Genomic DNA, 23,457 nt, shown 5'->3' with positions numbered 1-23,457 from the left:
GTGCTGCAGGTCCCAGCTCATCACCTCTATCAGGGAATCTCCTCAGAGGTGTTTGCCTGGTGCCATCTCACCATAGCAGCACTGTGGCCATCTGTTTCACACCTGCCTCGAGAGTAACCCTGCCACCTTGTTTTCCTGGGAAGCAGCATTTGGCAGTAAAGCTGGAAGCAGAGTGCAAACACCTGTGTGTGTGCAGGCACAGGCACACACGGGGTTACATGAGTGCATCTGTGTCCATGCTCACATGTGCCTTCCTGAGCATGGGACAAACTCCGGTGCACTTCCAGACCCTGGGTTTTGGGTAAATTTTAGGGCAAATGAGAACACCACCACAACCATGTCATTTTAACCTGTTTTAGCCTAATGGCTTCCTAGCATTTAAAGGGAAAAAGCTCTTCTGTGCAGTGTTCACTTCCACAGCCACAGCGACACCAGGGCATGCTTCACACATGCTGGCTCACTCCTGCCGTTTTCTCATGCTTAGTTGTCTGTGGTTGCAGATGTATCGGGCTGGACCTCATTTCTAGAGAATTTTTGTGACCACTTCACAATCCCCTGGCACCACAACTAGCACAAGGAGTTCATCAGAGGCAGGGCCAACCTTAAGCCCTGGATGCAGTGTGTCCCCATCAAATACAGGGCTTCATCTAGCCCTCCCAAGCACCCCCAGCTGGCTCCTTGTATGCAGGTGTCAGTTCCCAGGATCCCAGCAAAGCACAGCCTCATTAATAACCTGTTTTATTGCTGTTGTCCCAAAGCAGCAAGGAGCACAGAGCCCCTGCTTTGAACAAGCAGTGCACATCCAGGATGGGTCAGAGTTGGAGGGACAGGTTCGGCCATGAGCAAAGATGCTGTGTCCAAACCAGTGTTGTGCCCATGTTTTCTGGCACCTCAGAACCCCTCACTGCGATCACACGAGCAACCAGGATGTCTCCACCTTGCTGGGTAACACAGCTACAAGAGAGGGGACTTGCACTGCTCCACTGTGCCAAGAGCTCCCAGCCCGAGCACCCCAGGGACGCATCGCACAGAAACACTGCAAAAGCCTGGACCTGGGGCATGATGGTGTGTGGGGCAGGAGAGGACCCCACCATGCAGCCCTTCCGACCCCACCAAAGCCCATCACAACAGCCGGAACGAGTGAGTTTGGTTATAAAGCATATTTTATTGCCACACATCCTGTCCAAAAGCCGGTCTGGCAGACGGCCGCGTGCTCCATGTGGAGGAGGCAGCAGCAAGGAGACAGCTCAGTGCCTGTCCTGTGCTCAGAGCCGGTATCTTGGACTTCACAGTTACTTTACACAGCCTCAAAATAATACACCTAAATGCCCTCTTAATAAAGCAGTCAAGCCAGATATATGTACTTGGTAGAAACACTCAGCTACAAGCTTTACTCCAACGAACACACAGCCCATGCTGATACTGTTAAGCTCTGCAAATCCTATTATTGCATTTATATGACTTAATAGACCTTTACTGACCAAAGTCCACATTCAAAATCTCTGCAAGCAGATAGCAGTGTGGCTCTAGTACAGCTGTTCAATTTGCTCCTTCTCAGCATGCCAAGGAGGGCAAGTTGCAAGTACAGGGAGATGCCATTTCCCCTCCAGCCCCGTCCCAGGGGTCTGTCCCACCTCTACCTGCAGTCTCACCTAAAGGTGTCCTCCACTTAGTGACTTCCCTCACTAAAGGTTTGGGACAGAGATGGTCTCAAATGGCTGCAGGATGTCTACAATGAATTTTACGAAATCTTCTATTCCCCCACTTTCACACCCTCACATGCATTTTTCCCCATGTGGGCTTTTCAGATTTGGTAAATAAGTATAAGAGGGTTCCTGGTGCTTTTTTTCCCAGAAAACTAAGCATTTGTCTTAACAGTGTCTGAATCCCTGACACAAGCAAAGCCAGGGGAAAGAAAAGGATAAAATCCCACTAAACCGAACAATTTGTTCTGATTTCATTGCAATTTTGTAGCCAGGGGAGCTAAAAGGGTGTAATTCCACTAAATTGAAAAATTAGTTCCTATTTCATGGAAGCATTTTACCTAAAAAAGAAAATAAAAAAACCAAAGGGACAAATTGTGGCTATCTTTATCCAAATTACAATGCAACAGTGCACCATAAAAACTGAAATACTAGAACAGCCTAGACACAGAGCCACACTGTTACCCCAAAACTCTCCATCTCAGCCAATATTAATTGCTTTACAAAGAAGCACCCAGCAAGCAGCTCAAGTAGGACCACAGGACTTGGGACCTGCCTAGTACCCCACGGCCTTGTAAGCCAAAAAGGAGCAAAGAGATGAGAGGAAAATAAAATGCAGCCATGGTTTATTTGGTAGAAAAATAAGAGAAACCTTCCAGAAAATCTAGCCTGCAGCATAAGGGCTACTTTGTGAAGCACGAGGAGACTGAAGTCTTTCAGGAAGACTGAATGAAAGCACAGTTTTCAAATATAAATACAAATGTATAATATCCCCCGAAAAAAGTCATAGGAAAAGCGGCCATCCTGCTAGGCTAAATAACTCCCCTTCAGTGGGAAGCCTGTCCACTTCCCCCTAGGGGCCATGGCTCAGTTCCCACTCCCAGGTCCCCACCTATTTGGCCGTGGGACAAGTGAGGACCTGGGTGCCTGCTTTGCTGAGAACACCCAGGCACTGCAGGTGCTGGGGGATCTCTGTGTCAGGCATAGCAGCAACAAAGAGGTTCTGGGGCAGCGGGAATCCTCCCCAGCCTGCCCCATCCCCGCCCTGGGGTCGGCGGGTGGGTGGGTGTGTGGTTTGTGTATCTCCATTGCCATTGCCGGGCCGTGGGTCAGTCACCAGTGGGAAGGCATCCATCCTAACAAAGGCAAGGAGGAGGGGGTGAGATGGAGAGGGTCTCAGCAAGAACACCCACCCCAAATGGGGGCCATTCCCTAGTGTGACCTGCCTTGCCCATCCCCAAGCATTGCCTTATCCCAGCAGCTCCAGAAACAAATTTAATTTCAAGGCAAGCACAAACCAGGAGAGAGTCGTTCCCTAAGTGCCTCCGTGCTCCAGCCATGGCTCTGGCAGTTCTCCCAGGCTTTGCACCAGGAGCTGAATGCCCACCCACCCACACAGAAGGATCTAGAATGGGGTGCAGCACCTTCACCCTACTGATCCCCCTCACCCACCTCTTCAGGCCTGACTTAGACCCGCTCCCGCCTCTGCTTCTTGGGTCTGCTCCTGGGACGCTGGGTCTGTGCCCTGCTCTTGGCATTCTTGGCCTTCTTGTCCAGGTGGCGCATCAACTTCTGGACAGCATCAGAAGAGGGAGAGGCACAGATTTTCTTGTTCTTCTTGGTGGTCAACCTGGGGGAGCAGCAGAAAGATTTGCTGGAGGTGGGGAACAGCGGGAGGACAGAGGAGGGTTTGTCTGAAGCCAGACTGTTCCAAGTGGTCCTGACCACCACAGGGTACTCACACAACAGCACGCAGAAAACATCCCGACTCGGGTCCCTGGAGGCGGTAGGATGCCACCACACCAGTGGGGATGTCTTTCTTGCTGTGCTTCAGGCAGCAGTCTGAGGCTGAGCTTCCAATGCCTGTGAGCAAGGAGGGGATGTGGGATTTGGGATGGTCAGTGAAACGGGACATCTTCAGCACAGAGTGCCAGCTGACAGCACAGGGCTTGTTTGGTGTCACTGCTGGGGGTGATCCTGGGCAGAACATGGTGTTGGAAGCTCTCAACCCCAGTGCCCAGTTACAGGTCAGTCCTGGCCCCAGGAATACGACACACCACATCCGAGAGTGGTGGAGGGGAAACTGAGGCAGAGATGAGCTCCTTGAAAAGGGACTGAACCTCATTCTCCTGCCTGTTCTTCTGAGCTCCGGGTGCTGCTGCCCCACCAGCCACATGCACACAGACACGCTCCCAAGCCGAGCAAGCACTGCAAGCCAATGCCACAGGCGCACAGACACACAGAGCCCCACATACAACCGCAAACCCCAGACGCCAATGCACTAAAACACCCCCCTCACCGGCCAGCACCCTGCACAGACCCCACTGAGTACCTGCACGCCCTGCCCCATACCAGCTCAAGCAGGCAGGACGGCTCCTCATACCTCACCTTGAGCCTGGGTGATGAGGAGGGTGGCAGCCAGCAGCAGCAGCAGCGGCAGGAAGAGGCGGAGAGCCATGGTGCTGCCTCGGGTGCTGAGCAGGACAAGGCTTGGGAGCAGGACAAGGCTTGGGAGCAGAACACGCACTGCTGCCTCGTGCTGAGGCTGCTCCTATTTATCTCTGGATTCCTTGCTTTCGTTTTCGGACAGCCTGGCAGGCAGCCCACCAGCCGGCCAAGGGCTGCAGAAGTAGAGGGTGGGGGATTCCTGTAAGCTGCAAGCCCCCCTTTACAGACACGTCCTGTCTTGTTCCCGGCTGCCCATCATGGTGTGGGGTGCCAGGTGGGGGACATGCTGGAGATACAGCTCCCATCACAGCTAGATGAGTTTGTGGGCTCCAGTTTCCTACACAGTCTCACAACCTGCCACTACCTGCTCTCAGAGGGTCGGGTGTTTACTCCCCTGAAAGGGACTTTGGAAAGTAGCCAAGCTGTTAAAGAAACCAAGGAGTCAACCTGTTTTGCTCCCCCACTTCATGATTTGCTTCCAAGCCAAACCACTGACACAAGTAATAGGTGAGAAGCGTCTCAGGGTGAGCCCACAGCCCTTCCCCCTGAGCCCCCATCCACGTCTGGCTGCCTCGGGGAGCTCCCCAGCAGAACAGAGCTGAATACAGCTGTGTGAGGGCCAGACTGCAACGGGGCTGGGGGAAACAGCACAGCCCACCATATTTTGGTGCTGATAGCAAATTGTGAGGAGCTGAGGATGAGTGGGGACCTTGACGAGGTGAAGGAATGTGCTGACAAGGATGTGAAAACCCACAGGGCAGGGTGGCAGGACCCTGTACAGCTGGACGTAGCTGGACAGATGGGGACTATGCAGAAGTGAACCCAGAGAGCTGAACAGGACCCCACAGGAAATTCCTGTGGTGACAAAAGCCATCCAAAGAGATGGCCTTTTTCACCAGACCAAGCCCTGAGCAGCTAGGGTGACACTACTCCTGCTCATGAGAGGACGTTCAGAAACCTTTATGTTTTCAGGTAATCACCAGAGCACAATCTGGAAGAGACCAAGGACGGTTTCACAACTGCTTTGGGCAACCTCTCCCAGTGTTTGAAATGTCCCCAAGTTGAAAATTTTTCCCCCACTATTTAAGTGGAATTTCCTGTGATGCATCTGGTGTCACTGCCCCTCACCCTGCTCCAGAGCTCCTCTGAGAAGAGATGATGTCCCAGCATCACTCCAGCCCCCCTGGACAACCCCCACCAGCAAGAAGTCCTCCTTGCCATACTTCACCACCCGCTGCTAACAGCCCCTCTTCACTCACCCTGGCCTCCAGCTCCTTGGCTAGCTCCAGTCCCAATGCTCATACCAGCTGTGTCCTGGGAGGCCCAGTGGGATGGGCAGCCTTCATGGGGTCTAACCAATGATAGTGGGGGTCAAACCCCTTCAAGAGCCCCACTGCCTGACAGCGGGGTTGTAAGCCCAGGACTTTCCAACAGTTCCTGATAATGACCCTGATAAATAGTCATCAAGGACAATGAATAACCCAGGAGAAGACCAAAGTCCCAGCTGCCGTAGAAAGCAGAGCTGTGTAAGATGCCCGCATTCTTGTTCCCCTCAGCAGGGAGAAGGCAATGCTGGAGTCATGGATCATCAACAACTGCCGTGCAGCCCTCTCTTGGGCCACGAGACAAGAATTCCTCCAGGACTGCCTGAGGCAGTGTGCCAGGGCTGCACTCCTGGGGCTTTCTCCATCATTCATGCACAGAGATCCCATTCAGGGGGATACCCACGTGCCCAGCACCCAGACAGGGGGAGGCAGCTCCCCACACACTTGTGCAACACAGAAGCTGGTGTGGAGTTGGGCAGCAGAGCCTGGGGCAAGCAGCAGGCATGGGACATGGGCAGTAGCAGATTATCTGCAGGTGCATCTCCCCAGAGTACTTGGCAGCATGGGGAATGGGTCCCCAGAGGCATCCTGTGTGCTGTCACCCATCCCTCCAATCCCAAAGCATTGGTGGCATAAGGACAGGGCAGAAAAAGGAGAGCCATGCTGGCACTTAGTGCCTTTCCAGCCCTTACTTGTGCAACCTGCCCAGACAGTGGTGCCCAGGTGCTGAGCACCTGGATGAATCCCCAGACTTGGCACAGCTGGAACACTGCCCCTGTGCTGAAGAAGCTGGGAGAGCTCTGATCCTGTAGCCATCTACCCTGGTCAAGTGTCTCTCAGAGCCTATGTGGTAACAAGACAAATGACGTAGAAGGAAGGAGGGAAGATGTCACAAGTTGCCACCAGCACAGACCAACCCACCACAGGACTCCCTCTGCTCGCAAAGGAGCCCAGGAGAGCTCTGCAGTCACAGAGCCCAGATTCCTTCCTTGCCCAGTCTGTGTCCCACTATGGCAGCAGGCTCCTGGAAAGTCCCTGGCTCTCTGAGTGTTTTCAAGACACCGCAGCAGCAACTTCTGGCCAGAGGCCAGCCCCAAACACAGTCTGAGCTGCTGAGTAGGGTCAGGGCACGCGTTTCCCTTCCCAAAGGCATCAGTCTTTGGCAATTCCCTGTTACTGTGATTTGCACCTCTAACAAAGGATCTGGATGAGCAGACTCTCACTCTTTCCAAGGAAGGTGGCTGGAGAGCTCCCAGGAGGGAAAGGGGTACCTGGCTGTTGCAGACACATCTGCATGTCTGAGCAGCAGGGCCCCTTGGAAATCAGTCTGGGGGTCCATGCCCCATCTCCCCTTCTGCCTCCCTTCCCTCAGAGCATCCCCCTTCACTCCTTCCTCTTGATGTGCCTTGCTCTGTCACCTGTTCCCCCAGCCCAGGGAGAAAGCAGGGGGCTTCTGGCAATGAGAGATGAGTGAGCGTCCCAGTTTGCAGGGATGACCGAACTTTTGGGATACAGAGGAACTGACAGCAGGGGGGTGGAGACGAGGCTTTTTAGGGTTCTCAAACACCAGAGGCTTCCAGCAGCCACTCTGGCCAGACACAATTTCTTGCATGCACCCACGTAAACCTGTCTCTCATCATCCTGGGTTCCTATAACCACCACCCTTTTCCTGTAGCTCATAGGTGCAGGATGGAGGCAGACACAGGGAGGGATACATAACAAAGCTGGGTGCCCTCTGAGGTGTCTCAGCTACAGACAATCCCTCTCTGAGCAGAGGATCTGTGTCTGACACTGTACAGAGCCCTTGCAACAGGGCTTTGTACAGTGGTGCCTCCAGCTACCCCCATGCTCAGGCAGCCCAGCTCCCGCCTTTTGCATCCCTGTGGTGGAGGGACTTCTACAGTGTATGAAGAGGGGAGGGTGTCCTAGGCAGAGACTGTGGTGTTCCCCCACACAGAGAGCACAGAAACAGCAGGACCATAGCAAAATTTGCCTCGCTGCCTTGCTTGTGATCCTTTCCCAGGCAGTAAAACCACCTTGGCACCTTGTAGGGGCTCTCTCAAGCCTCCATCCCAAATGCTTCCCAAGTTTGCACCCTGCACCAGAACACCAGAGCTCCAGGGCCTGGAGTTCACCTGTGGATTTCTTCCCTGGTTTCTAGCATCACAATTTCCTGGCATCTCAACCCGTATTGCAAGGAGATCCGTTCTCCTGAGCACTCAGCCCTCTGCTCATCCCCACCTGGGCTGACCATCAGCCCTGCAGAAGCCCCCAGCTCTGTCCCACTTAAACAGACTGCAGGATCTGCTCCCCAGGCAGCTCAGGGCTGGGAGCAGAAGTTACTCAAACTGAAGGCATCAGGAGGGGCCAACCACTGGGACTGGGAATTTCCAAATCCTTGTGGATGCTGCCTCCCAGTTAAAGTCACTGCTGACAGGAACAGGGTCGCACAGCTCAGTTCAACCCGCTGACCAGCAAATTCCTTCCTGCAGAGGCCCATATTCCCAGGACCCTGTGCAGAGGTAGTTTGCAAAGACCAGCGTGGAAAACCCCCATGTCTGGGAAGGGGAGCGGGCTGCCAGGCACAACGTATAGAAATGTGGAATAGCGACACATATCTTGGGACACAGGAAAGAATTGCTGGAAGCCGGCGGCACACGAGCCGGGCAGGCTGCCTGCTGGCTGCTGCATTGTCCCCGGCCTTCAGCGAGGCCGATGGGAAGAGCAGGGTAAGCACAACATGCTGGGAAGGGCAAGGAAACTGCTCCCCGGGAGTGCACGGTGCTGAAGCCAGCTGGGTTGGGAGAGGGTCTTCAGCCTTGAAAAGTCTGCCCCACACACACTCTGCATTTCTATAGATGGAAATTTTATTTCCCAGCCCGGTGTGGGTTAACCCTTTGGTTGCTAGCATGGCTGCAGAGTGGCTCAGGTTTGGGACAGGACACTGGAAATGTTCAGGGGATAAGCAAGCAGGCTGAGAGGAACCTGAGCAGATCTTGCACCCTGGAACAGTGCTCTCTTCCCACAGCATCCTCTGAGGGATGTGCAGTGCTGCCCATAGTGATTGCTCAGACCCAAAATCAAGGGACTGGGCAAGATAGGTGTTTCGTGTCCCCATGGAAAATACATGGTCAGCACTGCTCAATTCTCAGCCCTCCTTGATCCAGGCACGTGGGATCCTTTGGACTGTTGCTGTTGTGACTGTGCACTATGTCACCAGAAAATGTAGGGGTGATGGCTCAGAGCCTGTCACTCTGTGGCACGGTAGAAACATTCATGGGATGGCCAAGAATTGTGTCGGAAAGGGGACAAGGCGGAGAGCAGGAGACACTACAAGGAAGAGAGGTTCAACCGTTGTTTGCACAACCCTCCAAAAACAGTTCCTCTCAGATAGTCCTCATCCCTTCCACCAACCACAGCCACAACCCTGCCTCTTCCTTCAATAAGGGAAGTACATCAATACTCCAGCCAGGAATCCCACGGGTCCTCGTATGGAAACGTAAAACTCAGTGGAAACTACTGGCGCCAACCCAGCCTTCACTGAAAGTGGAGATGTAACAAGTCATAAATCCTCTTACGGCAAAGTGAGCAGTGGCTCCCAAAGCAGGGCAGGCATGTGCCAGCCGAGCTGGAGCTCTGGGTGGTGGGAGATGGGTGGGTTGCACAGGCACTGTCCAGGATGGGATGCGCAGCTCCGTGCGCTTTGTGCGACGTCATCGCTCTGGCGTGTGAATTCACAGAGACTTGAGAAGCTGCTGGGAAAAAAAGCTGTCTGAGTGTTGTTGGAGAGGAAACTGTTCATTCTCTGTCTTGGGATGTTGGACTTTGACACCAGGCAGAGCGTCGCTGCAGACACCCAGCAGCCCGCTCTGCCCCACTCTTCTGGCACGAGCTCAGGTCCATGGGATGGAGATCCTGAACCAGCCTCCAGAGGAAACAGCAGCTGACACATTCAGTGAGTTCATCAGTGGGGTGGGAGGGGGGCTGTGTATGTGGAGACAGAGGAATTAAAAGACAGCCAAAGGGAAAGAGGGCAAAACATTGAGAAGGCTCTGGAGATTTTGCAAAAGACATTACAGCAAGCCGTAAACTAGGAACTGGATATGCTTCAGCCAAGACTGGAAAACACCAGAGAAGGGCTCTGCTCCTTGTGGTGGCTCAGCCAGACACCCCAGCCAAGGAAGCAGCTGCCAAATGCCCAGGCAGCAGCAGAAAAGGCAAAGAGCAGAGAGAAAGCAAAGAGAGATGAAGCCCCACAGTGGGAGGAGGTGTCAGGCACCAACACCAGGCAGAGACACACTGTGTTGCCTGCCAGTTTCACGGGCCACGAGCATCAGGGCTTGGCATCAAGGAGCGCCACTGCCAGGAGAGCACCTGAATAGTGGTTGGCCAAGCTGTTCCCAGCAGCCTGAATGGAAAGGAAACAGCTGCTGGAAGAGAGGGAAGTGGATAGGGGGCTCTGGGAGCTCAGCTGTGCAGGGGACAATTCTCTTCCTGCCCGGATATAGTTAAAAGATAAGAAAATGTTACATACTCCAAACCTAATTATAACTGGCCATGAACAGTGATTCAGAGCAGTAGGGCAGAACAACAGAGCCTTCAGAACTTGGCAACAGCTGGCTTCACCATGAGGCCAGTGCTAGAAGACATGAGGTGTGACCCGAGGGTCATTTTGGCACCAGGCAAACACGATTTACGGAGAGGCGACATCCTGCACCACCAAGGAGACCTGCATGATGCAGAGCAACCTCCTCCCAGGCACACACAGAGCAGGAACTGGCTCAGGCCCACCAAGGACCTAGGGAGTCAAGACTGGCCATGTGACCTGGCCATCATCAAATGGGTGTGTCCAAGAGGATGTAGAAGACACATGCCTAAACATTGGGAAAAACATCGTTTGGAGCTGGGACACAGCTCAAGATACTGCAGCCAGACAGCATCTGTGGTTCAGCGGGTGGCTGCAGGCAGTGTGTGATGGGCTGGGAACAGTGCAAGGGGCTGGAAATACCCTTTGGGCATGGGGATCAGGCAAGCATCTGTTTACAGCAAGGGAAGAGCCGCAGGCCCAGAAGCCGGGACACCTCCTGGCAGCAGCCGCCTGCCAAAGCCCCACAGGTCCTGCAATGGCAGCTCCAGAAAAGTCACCCAGACAGCTTGAGAGATTCTCTTTGACAGTATCTGGCTCAGGCATCAGGTCAAAGGGCAGACACACCATCATACCCACTGATGGACTGCATCCCAGTGCCTTGGCAGCAGAGCAGGCCATGCATGCTGCAGAGATCTGAAGGGGCTCATGGCTGCCAAATTAAGTGCAAGCCCTGTTCCATGTCCTCCAGAACTGGCTGACTGTGCTCACAGTCACAAAGAATACCATGAGGGCTGCAGCCCCCATTTCCAGCCACGCGGGACTCTGCCTGAGGACTGAAGGTCCCTGTGGTAGTTGCCAGCATTGTAAACCCCGCAGGCAAGGTTAGAGAGGCAAGAAAGAGGTTTGTGAGACCAGCTGGTACAGTTGGCATTTATCAGCAGACAGAGGGAGCATCCTCAGGACAGGTCACCCAGAGAAGCTGTGGATGCCTCATCCTGCCAGGCTGGCTGGGTCTCTGAGCAACCTGGTCTAGTGGAAAGTGTTCCTGCCCATGGCAAAGAGGTTGCAATGAGATGATCCTAAGGGTCTTTTCCAACCCAAATTATTCTGTGATTGTATAATTCTATGCTGCTCTCCCCATTGCCTGCAGCTACCTCCCACAGAAGAGCAGATACCTTACACAAATACTAAAGCCCCTGAAGCCCCTCAGGACACAGCTCTGGCAGATGTGGCCTATCCCATTCCCTTTGGGTTTCTCTCTCCACTCAGTAGGGAGATGAGGACAGATCCAAATCTCCCCATGAGTTTCCAGACACAAAAACTGTTCTGCCTGTTCCCATCTCTTCCTGATCTTAGGTTCAAGGCTGAACATGTCCCACCAACAACTTGTCCCCACGAGGGGGAATGAGTTCAGATGGAAAGAGAGTAGGTTTAGGTAAGACACAAGGAAAAAAATCTTTATTGTGAGGGTGGTGAGGCACTGACATGTTGCCAGAGAAGTTGTGGATGCCTCATCCGTGGAGATGTTCAAAGCCAGGTTGCATGGGGGTCTGAGCAGCTTGGTCTAATGGAAGTGGAAGGCCCATGGCAGGGGGGTTGGAACGAGATGATCTTTAAGATCCCTTCCAACCCAAACCATTCTGTGATTCTATGAACTCACAGCAGTGGCCTCACCCTCCCATCACAGCCCTGGGGTAACACAGCCTTAACTTAAAATAGGCTGATGAGCTGTTGTGGGTAAGCAAGCAGCTAAACATACGGCTCACTCACTCCCTGCCAAGTGGAGTGGAGGAGAGAATCAGAAGGGTAAAAGTCAGAAAACTCATGGCTTGAGATAAAAGAAGATTTAATAGGTAAAGCAAAAGTTGCATGCACAAGAAAAACAATATAAGAAATTAATTCACTACATCCCATCAGGAGGCAGGTGTTTACCACTTCCAGGAAAGCGTTCATCATGCTGATGAAGTAAATACTTCATCACGTATGGTGGCTGTTTGGAAAGACAAATGCTGTAACTCCGAATATCCGCCCTTCCTCTTTCTTTCCCCCACATTTTATTGACCACAACACCATTGGTATGGGGTACACCTTTGATCTGTTGGGGTCAGCTGTCCCAGCTGTGTCCACTCCCTACTCCTCATGCACTCCCAAATTATAAGAAAGGCATTGAGACTGTGCAAACACTGTTCAGCAATAACAAAAACATCCCTGTGTTATCAACACTGTTTTTGATCACAAATGTAAAACAAGCACCACATGAGCTATTTTGAAGAAAATTTACTCTTTCCCGGACAAAACCAGTACTATCCTCCCCCCTTATTTTATACCATTTAGGTTATATTCAGGTCTCACACCACCCAATACCTCCTTGTTAACTATCACCTCTCCCCTTTCCCATCCTTTGATTTATAAACAGGCATCAATCTTTAGTCTATTGGCCATCCCTGTAAAACGTCTACAAAATGACCATCGAATTCACTTGGTCCATGCCTTTGGGCTCCATCTGTTATGGTGGTCTCTGGGGCAGGGGAGGAGGTATTGGGTGGAGTCACCAGGCACCAAAGCCAGCTCAGATGGGGTCACTGCTGCACTTGCACCGCTTCTTGTGAGACTCATCCTTCACTGGCTCAGGGGTTCCTGATACAGTAATTCCCACAACTTGCCACTCAAATCCCAGGTTACCACAATGCAAGGTGACAATTTCCACCCCTGGTCTCTTGGGCAGAACACTGTGATGATCCTCACCCCTTGCCCCTGCTCTGCTGTAGACTTATCCATAGGCCACATCCCTTTAGGGGAGAGCCTGATATGATGTGCAGACATTTATGGCCCCAGAGACTTCAAGGTGTTCCACCACAGCCTTATCCATGGTCACAGATGCTTCACTGAGTGTCTGCTGCAACATGGACATACCTGTGGCCAAAATCACTTTGAGGTGCAGCACACCCACACTCCAGAGACTCATCTACGGGTCACAGTCCCTTTTCTAGCAGTTCACACTGGAGTTCCAGCCTGCCCAGTACAGCAGCACAGGAACAGCAGCGATGCTCTGGCCATCTGCCTGCCCAGGTCCATTGGCATGGATGTTATCAGAATGTTCCCAGGCACAGCAGAGGAAGGTGACAAGTTGCACAGCGCTGCAGCAAACTGCTAAAGCAAAAAGCAGCCACTGAGAAGCACTAGGCTCCAGTATACAGCCAGGCAAGTGAGCCCCATGGCAAGCACAAGAGCTCTGGCCACTGACAGCTAAATAATAGTAACAGATATAAATTCAGTCTAACACACTCCAATCAAATCTGTCATTATCTCAAACCACCACACTGGGTGCCGAAAAGGCCTTTTTCCCAGACAAAACCAGTACATCTGCCATATGGCACATGAATACCTTTCTATTCCATGGTTAGTGCTTCATAGCTCACTCCAACTCTGCCCATGATACTGTGGAAGCCTCAGGTCAGCATGAACTGCAAGACACAACCTCCTTCTGTCATTGAGGTCAAGATACAACAGTCAGGGAGGTTTAATTTGATAGATATGAAAGATGGGAGCAATAGTTGTGTTCAGCCTGTCTGACTGCAGGCCAGGAGCTATCATCAACACGATCAATCCAGTCCATTCCTCTTCTGTAAGCACAGCCCAGAGAGCCCTGCTGTCCATCAGTATGTTCAGTATCAATAATTTCAGTGGCCGAAACAACCTATACTTACAAGATGTGTGTCTGCCACAAACACTGGGGAATCACAAGCAGGGCATTGGAGCTGATGTGCCCTTGTGCACACGAGCATCAGGGCAGGACTGCTGACATCACCCAGCTTTGGAGTCAACCTTTCAGGAAAAAAAGGGATAAAGCCTTGAAAAAGGGATGAGGAGGGACACACCTGAAGGATGGGATGACATCCAGAAGGATAAGCTCTAGAAGTGGACGTATGGGAACATCATGAGGTTTAACAAGACCAAGTGCTGGTGCTGCACCTGGGTCAGGGCAACCCCCAGTACCAGCACAGGCTGGGCATGAACAGACCCAGAGCAGCCCTGCCCAGAAGGACTTGGGGGTGCTGTGGGTGAGAGGCTGGACATGCCCCGGCCATGGCACTCACAGCCCAGAGAGCCAAACGTGTCCTGGGCTGCACCCAGAGCCCCGTGGGCAGCAGGGGAGGGAGGGGATTGTGCCCCTCTGCTCCGCTCTGGTGAGACCCACCTGGAGCACTGCATCCAGCTCTGGGGTCCCAGCACAGGAGGGACAGGGACCTGCTGGAGCCAGTCCAGAGGGGAGGCTACCAAGATGGTTGGGGGGATGGAACATCTCTGCTGTGAGGAAAGGCTGGGAGAGCATTGGGATTGTTCAGCCTGGGAAAGAGAAGGCTCCAAAGAATTGTGGCTTTCCAGTACCTGAAGGGAGCCTACAAGGAAGATGGAGAGAGACAATTTACAAGGGCATGTAGTGACAGAACAAGGGGGAATGGCTTCAAAGTTCATGAAAGAGAGCAGGTTTAGGTTAGATATTAGGTAGAGTGTGGTGAGGCACTGGCACACGTTGTCCAGAGAAGTTGTGGATGCCCCATCCCTGGCAGTGTTCAAGGCCAGGCTGGATGGGGTTCTGAGAAACCTGGTCTAGTGGAAGGTGTCCCTGCCCATGGGGGAGGGGGTTTGGAGTGAGACGATCCTTAATGTCCCTTCTAACCCAAACCATTCTATGTTTCTGTGCTGCGGGCTCATATCCAAGCAAGAACCTCTGTTTATGGCACTGGGGCAGCTTTAATAGTTGTCTCTAGTGGGGTAGGAGAGTGGTGTGCAGCCTTCACAGGCACCCAAGCACAAAGTGTCCCACCAGATTTGTCCCGTGACAATATTCATCAAGCACATTTGCCATCTCAAAGCTGCAGGGCCAAGCCAGAGGGCTGTGAGCAGCTCTCCATCATTCTGTTTGGCCATGGCAAACAGTCTGTTCCCCACAGTAACAGTAACAATGAGCTCTCTCACGGGTACAACATCCAGTTTCCATGACAAGCACTCCACAGAAGAAGAAACATCAGATAAAACTTCCGTCTAGTATATCACAAAGAAATCCTACAATGGGCAGCTAGGACTCACAGCTTTCCCAGGGAAGGAGAACAGGTGTAATTTGTGGAGACAGGAGAATATTTCCAAATCCCCAGGCAGCCCGACGCTCTTCAGGTGGTGCCATCAGATCAAGCTCAGGATGAACCGGACTCAAATGTCCATTGTACCCCTGTGCTCCCAAATCATGAGCCACCTCTCACTCCACAGGACAAAGCTGCCCTGGAAAAAGGATCTTACCTGTAGAATAGTGAGGAAGCTGGCATCTCTTCTGAAGAAGAGCCAAAATCTTTCCTCTCAAAATTGGAAGGATGAAAGAGAAATCTGCTTTGGCCTATCTGGTACTTCCCACAGCCCAGAGCTGCTCTGTCCTGATGGACTGGTGTGTTCTGTCTCCGTCCTTGTCATGTGTCTCCAGAGCCTTGGCAGGCAGACACTCTCAGGAGGTCACCCAGCTTCTGGCCATACAGCTCTTCCCTTGCTGTAAACAGCCACTCGAGTGATCCCCAGCCCCAAAGGGAATTTCCATCCCCTCACACTGCTCCTGGACCATCACACATTGCCTGCAGCCACCCACCAAACTCCAGAGCTCAGATTCTGCCTGGCTCAGTGTTTTCCCTGTGGGCTGGTGGGTGTCTCTCCTCTTCTGGCTCCCCTTAGCAATGCATTCAGTGTGACACACGGGGCCCTCTCCCCTTTGCTGAGGGCAGCGATGTGGTCTCAACACAGCCAGGGCTGTTGTGGCATGTTCCCACTGGACAGAGGGACATCCCTGGACATTCCAGGCTGGCCTGTCCCTGGTGGCCCAGCTGACGGGTATCTCTGAACACACCCAAGTGCGCACTGTGCACTCCAAAGGTCCAAATCCACATGTTAGGAACAGAGGCCCCATTCCTGCCTCTCTCTACAGGTCTTGTCCCAACACCTTGGTTGCAGACAGACCCTACATGTTGCAGGAGTCTGGGGGAGCTCAAGGTTGCCAAGATGAGATTCAGACCAGATTATGCCCCATATCTCCCACAAGTAATTGACTGTGGTTGTAATCAGAAAGGGAATTTTGCTCTCCTAGAAAGATCACAAGGGCCATGGCCCTAATTCCCATCTGCGCAGGGCTCTGCTCCAGTGCTGAAGGTCTCTGTGAGAGTTGCCAGCATTGCAAAACAGCCTCCCTGGAGGGAGAGCGGGAGGATGTACAAACTAGCAGCAGAGGACTGTGTGCCAGGGCAGTGTCGAAAGCTTTGGGGATGTTCTGGCTCTCTCTGAATTCACCCTATGCTCCCACCTCTGGAAGCAGGACTGCCAGGGGTCTGCAAGCCCAGGGCCCACTCCCCTGCTGAGCTGCATGCCATCTACCCAGAGTAGGGACCTTTGCACTAAAATCCTGGGAAACCAAACTGTCTTCCCTCCTCACTGCACAATGTAGCATCCCTTCATGATAAAACAGCCAAAGCTTTGTGGCCAGAGATGGAAACTCAGTGTTGGAGCTAAAATCCAGAGCAGGAGAGGAAAGGAGCAGAGTTCAGAACATCTCCTGATGCTTCTGGATGGGCATGGACAGAGGGCATGGCTATCCACGATGCTGGCAGTGCTGTGGGGTTTAGAGGTGCAGATATGGAGCTTCAAACCCCACACAGACACCCCCCTATTCATCTCATACCTCCAGAATCATAAAAGGGGCACCTCAGGCTTTTTTGACAGCAGGATTTTCTTTGGAGCACCACCTGTATTTCCCCTTCCAAACAGTAGGACCCCAACAGGCCCACATCTGCCCTTGCCAGAGGGGTGACAGCACTCAGGAGCAGGGAATGAGGATGCAATCCTCAGCACGGCCACACCACAGCCTGACAGGATACCCTGAACACACCTGGTGTGAGAGATTCCCTCCTTGCTGCTGCAGAAGTTATGTGACCACCTCACCCTGTGCCAGGACAGCACCAGCACATGTAAAGACTGGTCAGATTTGGGGAGCAGGGTTTGGAGCACAAATGCAAAGGTGCTTGAAAATACACAAGATATTTCACTCTCAAAAGAGGAAGGCTGGTACAAAAAGATGTCCAACCTCACGCCTCTGCCTGTCTCCAGCTTCTCAGGAAAATAAACTCTGTTCAGGGGACCCCAACAGGACCCCAGTGTGCCACCATCAGCCCAAACACACCAATCTCCTCCCAGTATCTCATTAAGTGCCTTTTCACCTTCCATCCCCATGATGTTTGCTTCTTGCTGCCTGGGATAATAGATCTTCCTGGAAACTAATGAAATCTCCAATTGCCCACATATTACAGGGAACTAAAAAATTAAGCCTTTCTTAGGGATAATGAGCCCGAGTGGAGTGTCCAGCTGAGATCGCACACAGCCACTTTGGCAAGAGCTCTTCAAAGATAAGGGTAATGCTCCAAACATCCAAGCAGCTCTTGAAGGTCAAGTTGTTCTCCCTTCCCACTTGATGTTATCTGCCTTGGGATCTGCTGGGTCACACAGAGACTTCCAGAAAAAATTATGTCTTATTTAAAAAGTTTTGATTTCCAGAAACATCCTGCAGCTTGGGTGAGTGCTGAGACTAAGTGCCTCACCAGACATGCGCACCATCTTTCTAGTCACCCCTGTGCCCCTGTCAAATACTGGCATAACATTTTCTTCTAAATCTTCTGGAAATTCCCATTGTCCTGAGACTTGGCTGGTGCTTGTCCTCATCATGTTTTGCTGGAGTAGACATTTTACATATGCTAAAGAAAGTGATGTGAGACATTAGAAGAGCTTTTCTGGGGTGAGTGGAGCCCGTCTGACATTGTACCCCAAAACTCCCTTTGAGGACCTCCCTGAAACACTGTGCTGGGTTCATCCACCTCCACCACAGTCCCTGGACTGTGAGACACTCCAGAGTGCACGCCTTAGGCTTGCCAAGAAGAGATGTCTGCAGAAGGCTACAGCTGGTGGACCTGCAGCCCAGGCCCACCCCAAACCCACTGGGGAATCAGCAGCATCCCTTGTCGGTCTCCATGAAGGCAGCATCCTGCCTGCCCCAAAGCAATCACAGTGATCTGCGGTTTGCACTGTGCAGGGCTAAGACTGAGCAACCCAGTGGTCTCCTCCAGCTTTAAACACCAACCCATTTAAGCAGAAGCCCAGACAAACAAGAAACAAGGGGAGATGTGGCACCCACACCTTCTTCTGCCCTCACTTCCCAGCCAGGGCTCTCCTGCTCATCCATGGATGCCAGAGCATCTGCTGGGCAAACACACTACCTGATCCCTTTTCCCCCTCTGAGAATGCCCACATAAAGAGCTGTCCTTCCAGTCCCTCGGCACTAAACTCAACGCTGCAATTTCTGGGAAGCTTTGGATCTCGCATATGTTTGTCCCACTTCCCCGGCTCGCCAGCTGCCCAGCTGTTCCTTTCCATTTGAGCTAATCACGGAGATTAAGGCAAAGACCCAGCCTGGAAGGTTTGCAAACACTTCCAGCCTGTTTCTGCAAGCAGCTTTTGCAGTCACACTCAGGCACAAAAGCACATGGGCTAATATAAACCCTGTGGCATCTGTGAAGGGAATTCCCAGGAAGGGCTCAGTGCTAACCCAGGCAGGTTAGCCAGGCACCAGCTTGGGGACACTGCAAACCACAGGGTGGCCAGGCACACGCCCTTCAAAGGGGAAGGAAAGGGAGACAGCAAGGCTGGGGAAAAGGTGCCAGAGGTGTCAGAAAGGATTCATGTCCATAACACATCTCACCAGAAGCCTGGGCCCCAGTGTCCCACATGCCCTCCGTCCTCCCGAACACATTAACACGCTCACCCCTCAGGGAGGTGGCAGCCCACCGTCCTCCAGGGCTCAGTGGAGCTGAGCAGCCAGCTCAGGGCAGAGTGGAGCCTCCATCACAGTCCTCCCACCCAGATTCCCCTGTCCTTGTGTTGCCGTGTGCCTGGAGGCAGTAGATGCTGCCTGGAGATGTTCATTATTCGATTGGCTCTGGATTTTGCAGCCCTCAAACCCTTGTGGCCCAGAGACCCCAAGCCAACACCACAGAAAAACCATCCTGCATCTGTCCAGCTGTGTGCTGAGGCTTCTGCAGCCTCTCCCCGAGTCAAAGCCTCTGTCCATCAAAGGAAACAGGCTGTCCTCTCTCCACTTACAAGCTTGAGGGTTCACTCTGGACCCCCAGACCATCTGTATGTTTGCCACTCCATGAAGCAAGCAGTTTACAGCTGGCCTCGCTGTGATTGCATGGAGAAAGAAAGGCGTGCAGCCATCTGGGGTTCCTGATGGACTGCAGTATAGGATGAGCAGTGGAGAAACATGACCCCTGAGTCCTGAGAGATGGACACGAGGGTGAGCTGGGCAGGAAAGAGCAGATAGATGCTCCCATAAGAGGGGCTGGTGGTTGAAATGTGATGTTTTCCCCCAGCATGGTGCTTTTGGGGTGAGGAGACATTTCCTTGAGCAGTTTGCCTGTAAGAGCATGGCAGTGGGACAAAGCGCACTGCTCTGATGCCCATGTGCTTTGGGGCCACAGAGTGGCTGATATGCTGACACCAGGGCAGGAGCAGAGCTCACAACCCATTTCCTGCCAGTGCAGGGACCCGAACAAGCCTGACAAGCTCCAGGCGTGTCAAATGGGGAGGTCTGTCCTTCTCTCCTTCCTCCCCCTGCCACCAGCCCCCTCACTCTCCCCAAGGCCAGCACAACACAAGGCTGGGGGAATTTACATTTGGCCTTGATTGCAGCCATGCCAGGACCTCCCCTGCCTGCCCGTGGGTAGCTCTGAAGGCCGGCAACAGGCGGTGCTTGCGCTGTTGCCACACACGAAGCTCAGGCTAAGAACAGCCAGATTTTGGCAGGGCACAGGGTGACCAGAGATCTCGATGACCCAGATGCAAGGACCCCGACTGCCCCATCTGTGGTGTTTCAGATACAGAAGATCCCATCCCCTCCTCAGCTTGTCCAGCTGTTCCCAGTGTGATGTCTTCCAGGCATGAGAACCCAAAGTTTTGCCGGTAATACAAACAGAACAACTTGGACTCAAAACCTGGTCAGTTCAACCAGAAACATAGCTCAGATTTAGAGGGGAGATTTTGAGACAAGCAGCTAAATTAATTAAACTGAGGAAAACAATCAGAGGAGGAAACATTAAAAGTATTTGCAAATGGTTTTTTCTATTTTTCTTCTGGTTTTTGTTTTGCTTTGTTTTGTTTTAAATAAGAATGTTCCTGAAAGCCATATGAGTGAAAGTTGAAAAACATGGGTTTTCCAGTCAGGAAAGCTGCCAGAGGAGCACAGAGGACCCCAAGATGGCCACAGGACACTGGGAACCCACAGCACTGATGAATGCCCTCTCCCTGAGCCATGGCAAGATAGGCAACAGTTTCTTGCTAGTTGGGAGGACAAAGTCATCCCAGAGAATCACAGGGGCATGATCAGATAGAGTAGCTTTTTGGGTTACTAACTGTCCATGGGTGAGGGGCAAACAAGAATGAAAAGACAGAGAGGAGAGCACACAGACTTCCCAACTTTGTAATCTTTGGGACTCTTGGGAAGAGACAAACTGCAGTGGCCTTTCTGTTCATCCCTTTTCCCCACTGGTTTCTCCATAGCTGCAGCCCCTGGTCTCTCAGCCAAGAAACCAGGGGTCACCTGCAGCTTCAGAAAACTCTCTTGCATTTGTTCCTCCTGTTTTATCACTGCAGAGTGATGGTGTTGTCCTGAAGTGATGCTCAGGATGCAGCAGCACCACTGTAACATTCCTGCATGTGCTGGCAGATTGTCTGCACTCTCTGCTACAGGCTTCTGAGCCAGGCCAGCTAATGCCAGGCTAAGTGTATGGGAGTGAGCAGGGCCAGGGACCATCCTCAAGGGACCGGGGAATGTGGCCACTCCATCCAGGGATGAGAGAGCTTGGCCCCAGGCTCTCCCTGCCAGCTGGCCGCGGTGCCTGGTGGCTTTGTTGTGCACATTTAATCACCTCATCCAGACACGGCAGTTCCTTCATTAATCACCGATGAACACGGGTCCCACCAGATGCTGAGACAGCCCAGACATCTTCCCTGCCCTGTGCACCCTACCATTCCCTGATTTACAGCCTCCTTCCTCCGAGGCGTAGGCGTAACCTCATGCCCTGCTCCATTCCTGATGCAGACGTCAGCATCCCATTGTTTTTCCCCTAGAAGGCAGTTCTGGCTGCTGGCATCCGAGCAACTCAGCCCCCAGCCCCGCTCAGGACCCCCCGGCCCCACACCACTCTCAGACCCTTGTCCCACAGCCCTCTGCATGAGGCCAAAGCATTTGCAAACTTTTTCCAAGCAGCTCCATTAATTTCCCCTCTCCCATCTCCTTTGGAGCTGGCAGAAGAGCATGTTGGATGAGTCCGAATCCAGAAGGATATGATAGAAATTGGCTTTATTTCTTATCCAAGCTTGTCTGACTCCTTATGCTGTTTGGTCCCGCTTTTCTCCACCAGCTCCAAGAGTCTTGTGCTCCAAGCAGGTCCTTGCCGAGACCAATTCTCTCCCAGTCTCAGACCAGGCACCAGGGACTGGTGGCAGACCAGGCCTGAGGTAGAGCAGGCTGTCCTCCCACCAAGCATCAAGCTTTCCCTTACCCCTCCTTCAGACTCCCTCTGCACAAGGCCACTTTCAGTTACTGATCTCCTCAGTCTCCTTCCTACACCTTCAGGGAGTGACAAATCCACCTCAGGAACTCGCAGACCAAACAAGGTCTCAGTCCAACCTTCTGTACAAAGCAGGGACAGCGGTGGGAACACGGAATCACAGAACCTCTTTGGTTGGACCGGGTTGCACAGGATGCCCATCTGCATCTTGAGATCATCTAAGGCTGGAGATCCTTCCAGCTCTCCAGGCCCCTCTTCAAGCACATGACTGTGCCCATGGGGGTAATTTTCCTGTGCTACAAGCTAGATCGCTCTCTCTCATGCCCCCCATTTTGTGCACCTCCATTAAAAGGTTGGCTCCATCTTCTAAATAATCCACCCACAGATGTTCGGGAGCTGCTCTTGGGTCTCCCTAAAATTATCCCTTCTCACAGGTGGGCAAGCCCAGGTCCCCAGCTTCTCCATGCAGGGCAGGAACTCCAGCCCAAGTCATTTTAGTGGCTTCTGCTGAGCTCACTTCAGTTGATCAATGTCTCTCCTGTACTGAGGGGGCTGAAACCTGAACACATCACCCAGATGTGGCATCATGAGAGGCCAGCAAAGGACAGCAATCACTTCCAGAGATCAGCAGGATAGAGTTGAGCCCTTCTGCCTCTCAGCAGCTCAGTGGTCTTGCCAAAACGATTGCTCTGGCAGCCTCGAAGTGATGATCAGCTTTTGTGCTTTCAGAGGACCTGTGAGTGATGCCCAGCACAGCAGCAGCCCCCTGTTTCTGTGTTGCCCAAAACCTCACAGGGTGTAGCAGTGGAGGAGGTCTTTTGCAGACAACAGATCCAGAAAAGGACCAGGTTTCCTGCCTCTTTGGATGTCTACGGGAATGTAGCAGCTGCAGGATGCATTCTCCTCAGTCTCAAAAAGCCTACAGCCCAAGGGAGACATCAGATGATCTTCTCACAGCCCCAGGTCTCACTGGTGGCTGTGTAGATGCCCAGTTCTTGCAATGTTTTAGCTCCCTGCTTGTCTCCTTGTGCCTGCAGATTTCATCTACAATCATTTAATATTCATTTCCTGTCATGCGGAACGTCATCAGGTCCAGAACTGGTCCTGGAGGAATACGCTGGCAGGTGTCACTTCCTCGCAGATGGCTCCCGGTGCCTCCTGTCCTGAGCCACCTCCTGCTTCTCCACAGCTCAGGGCAACCTGACGTCTCCAAACTCTCACAGGGACTCCCACCTCCACTGCGTTTCTAGTGTACCTGGAATACCTTTCAGAGCACAGGAAATGACTAGAAATGGCTGTTAAAAGCTGCGGAATGGACAAAACAAGTTGGAAGTTATTCTGGAGACCTGTTTTGTGTGGCAGGTTGGCAAGAAGCAGCAACTAAGCACTGTTAGGACGTTTTCTTTGTGGGGAGCAGTTCTGCAGACTCGTGATCAAACCTCCAAAGGGCTATAGAAAAGAGAAACCCCATTAAAATCCATGCACACCAAAAAGAGGTGCTGTCTCCCAGCAGCAAGATACAGGGTGTCCCCATGTCGAGGGAGAAGTGATCTCTCTCCACAAGCTTCTTACCACAAGGATGGAGGAGGCAGAAGTGGAGAGCTAGACAAAGGGGGCCCCTTCCCATGGGATGTGTTCCCATTACCCTTTAAAACCTCACATGGGAATTGCATCGGCTTTGCTTTACCCTGCTCGTGCTTTTCCCAGAAAGAGCAAGCAGACAGTCTTTTTTCAAGATG

General features: G+C 52.5%; 1 protein-coding gene across 1 annotated transcript; it reads right to left on the bottom strand.

Moving 5' to 3' along the window:
- Positions 1-1,145: 1,145 nt before the first annotated feature.
- CCL21 (C-C motif chemokine ligand 21) lies at positions 1,146-4,251 on the bottom strand. Its single transcript, XM_048292863.1, has 4 exons — positions 4,092-4,251; positions 3,446-3,566; positions 3,156-3,333; positions 1,146-2,839 (listed from the first exon to the last, which is right to left on the bottom strand). The coding sequence occupies exons 1-3, from the start codon at positions 4,159-4,161 to the stop codon at positions 3,171-3,173; spliced, it is 354 nt and encodes a 117-aa protein (XP_048148820.1). The 5' UTR covers positions 4,162-4,251; the 3' UTR covers positions 1,146-2,839; positions 3,156-3,170.
- Positions 4,252-23,457: the final 19,206 nt, after the last annotated feature.

The sequence above is a fragment of the Corvus hawaiiensis genome, chromosome Z (assembly GCF_020740725.1).
Source record: "Corvus hawaiiensis isolate bCorHaw1 chromosome Z, bCorHaw1.pri.cur, whole genome shotgun sequence".
NCBI lineage: Eukaryota > Metazoa > Chordata > Aves > Passeriformes > Corvidae > Corvus > Corvus hawaiiensis.
Note: the sequence above shows the minus strand (reverse complement) of the source record. Positions and strands in the feature narration are given on the sequence as shown.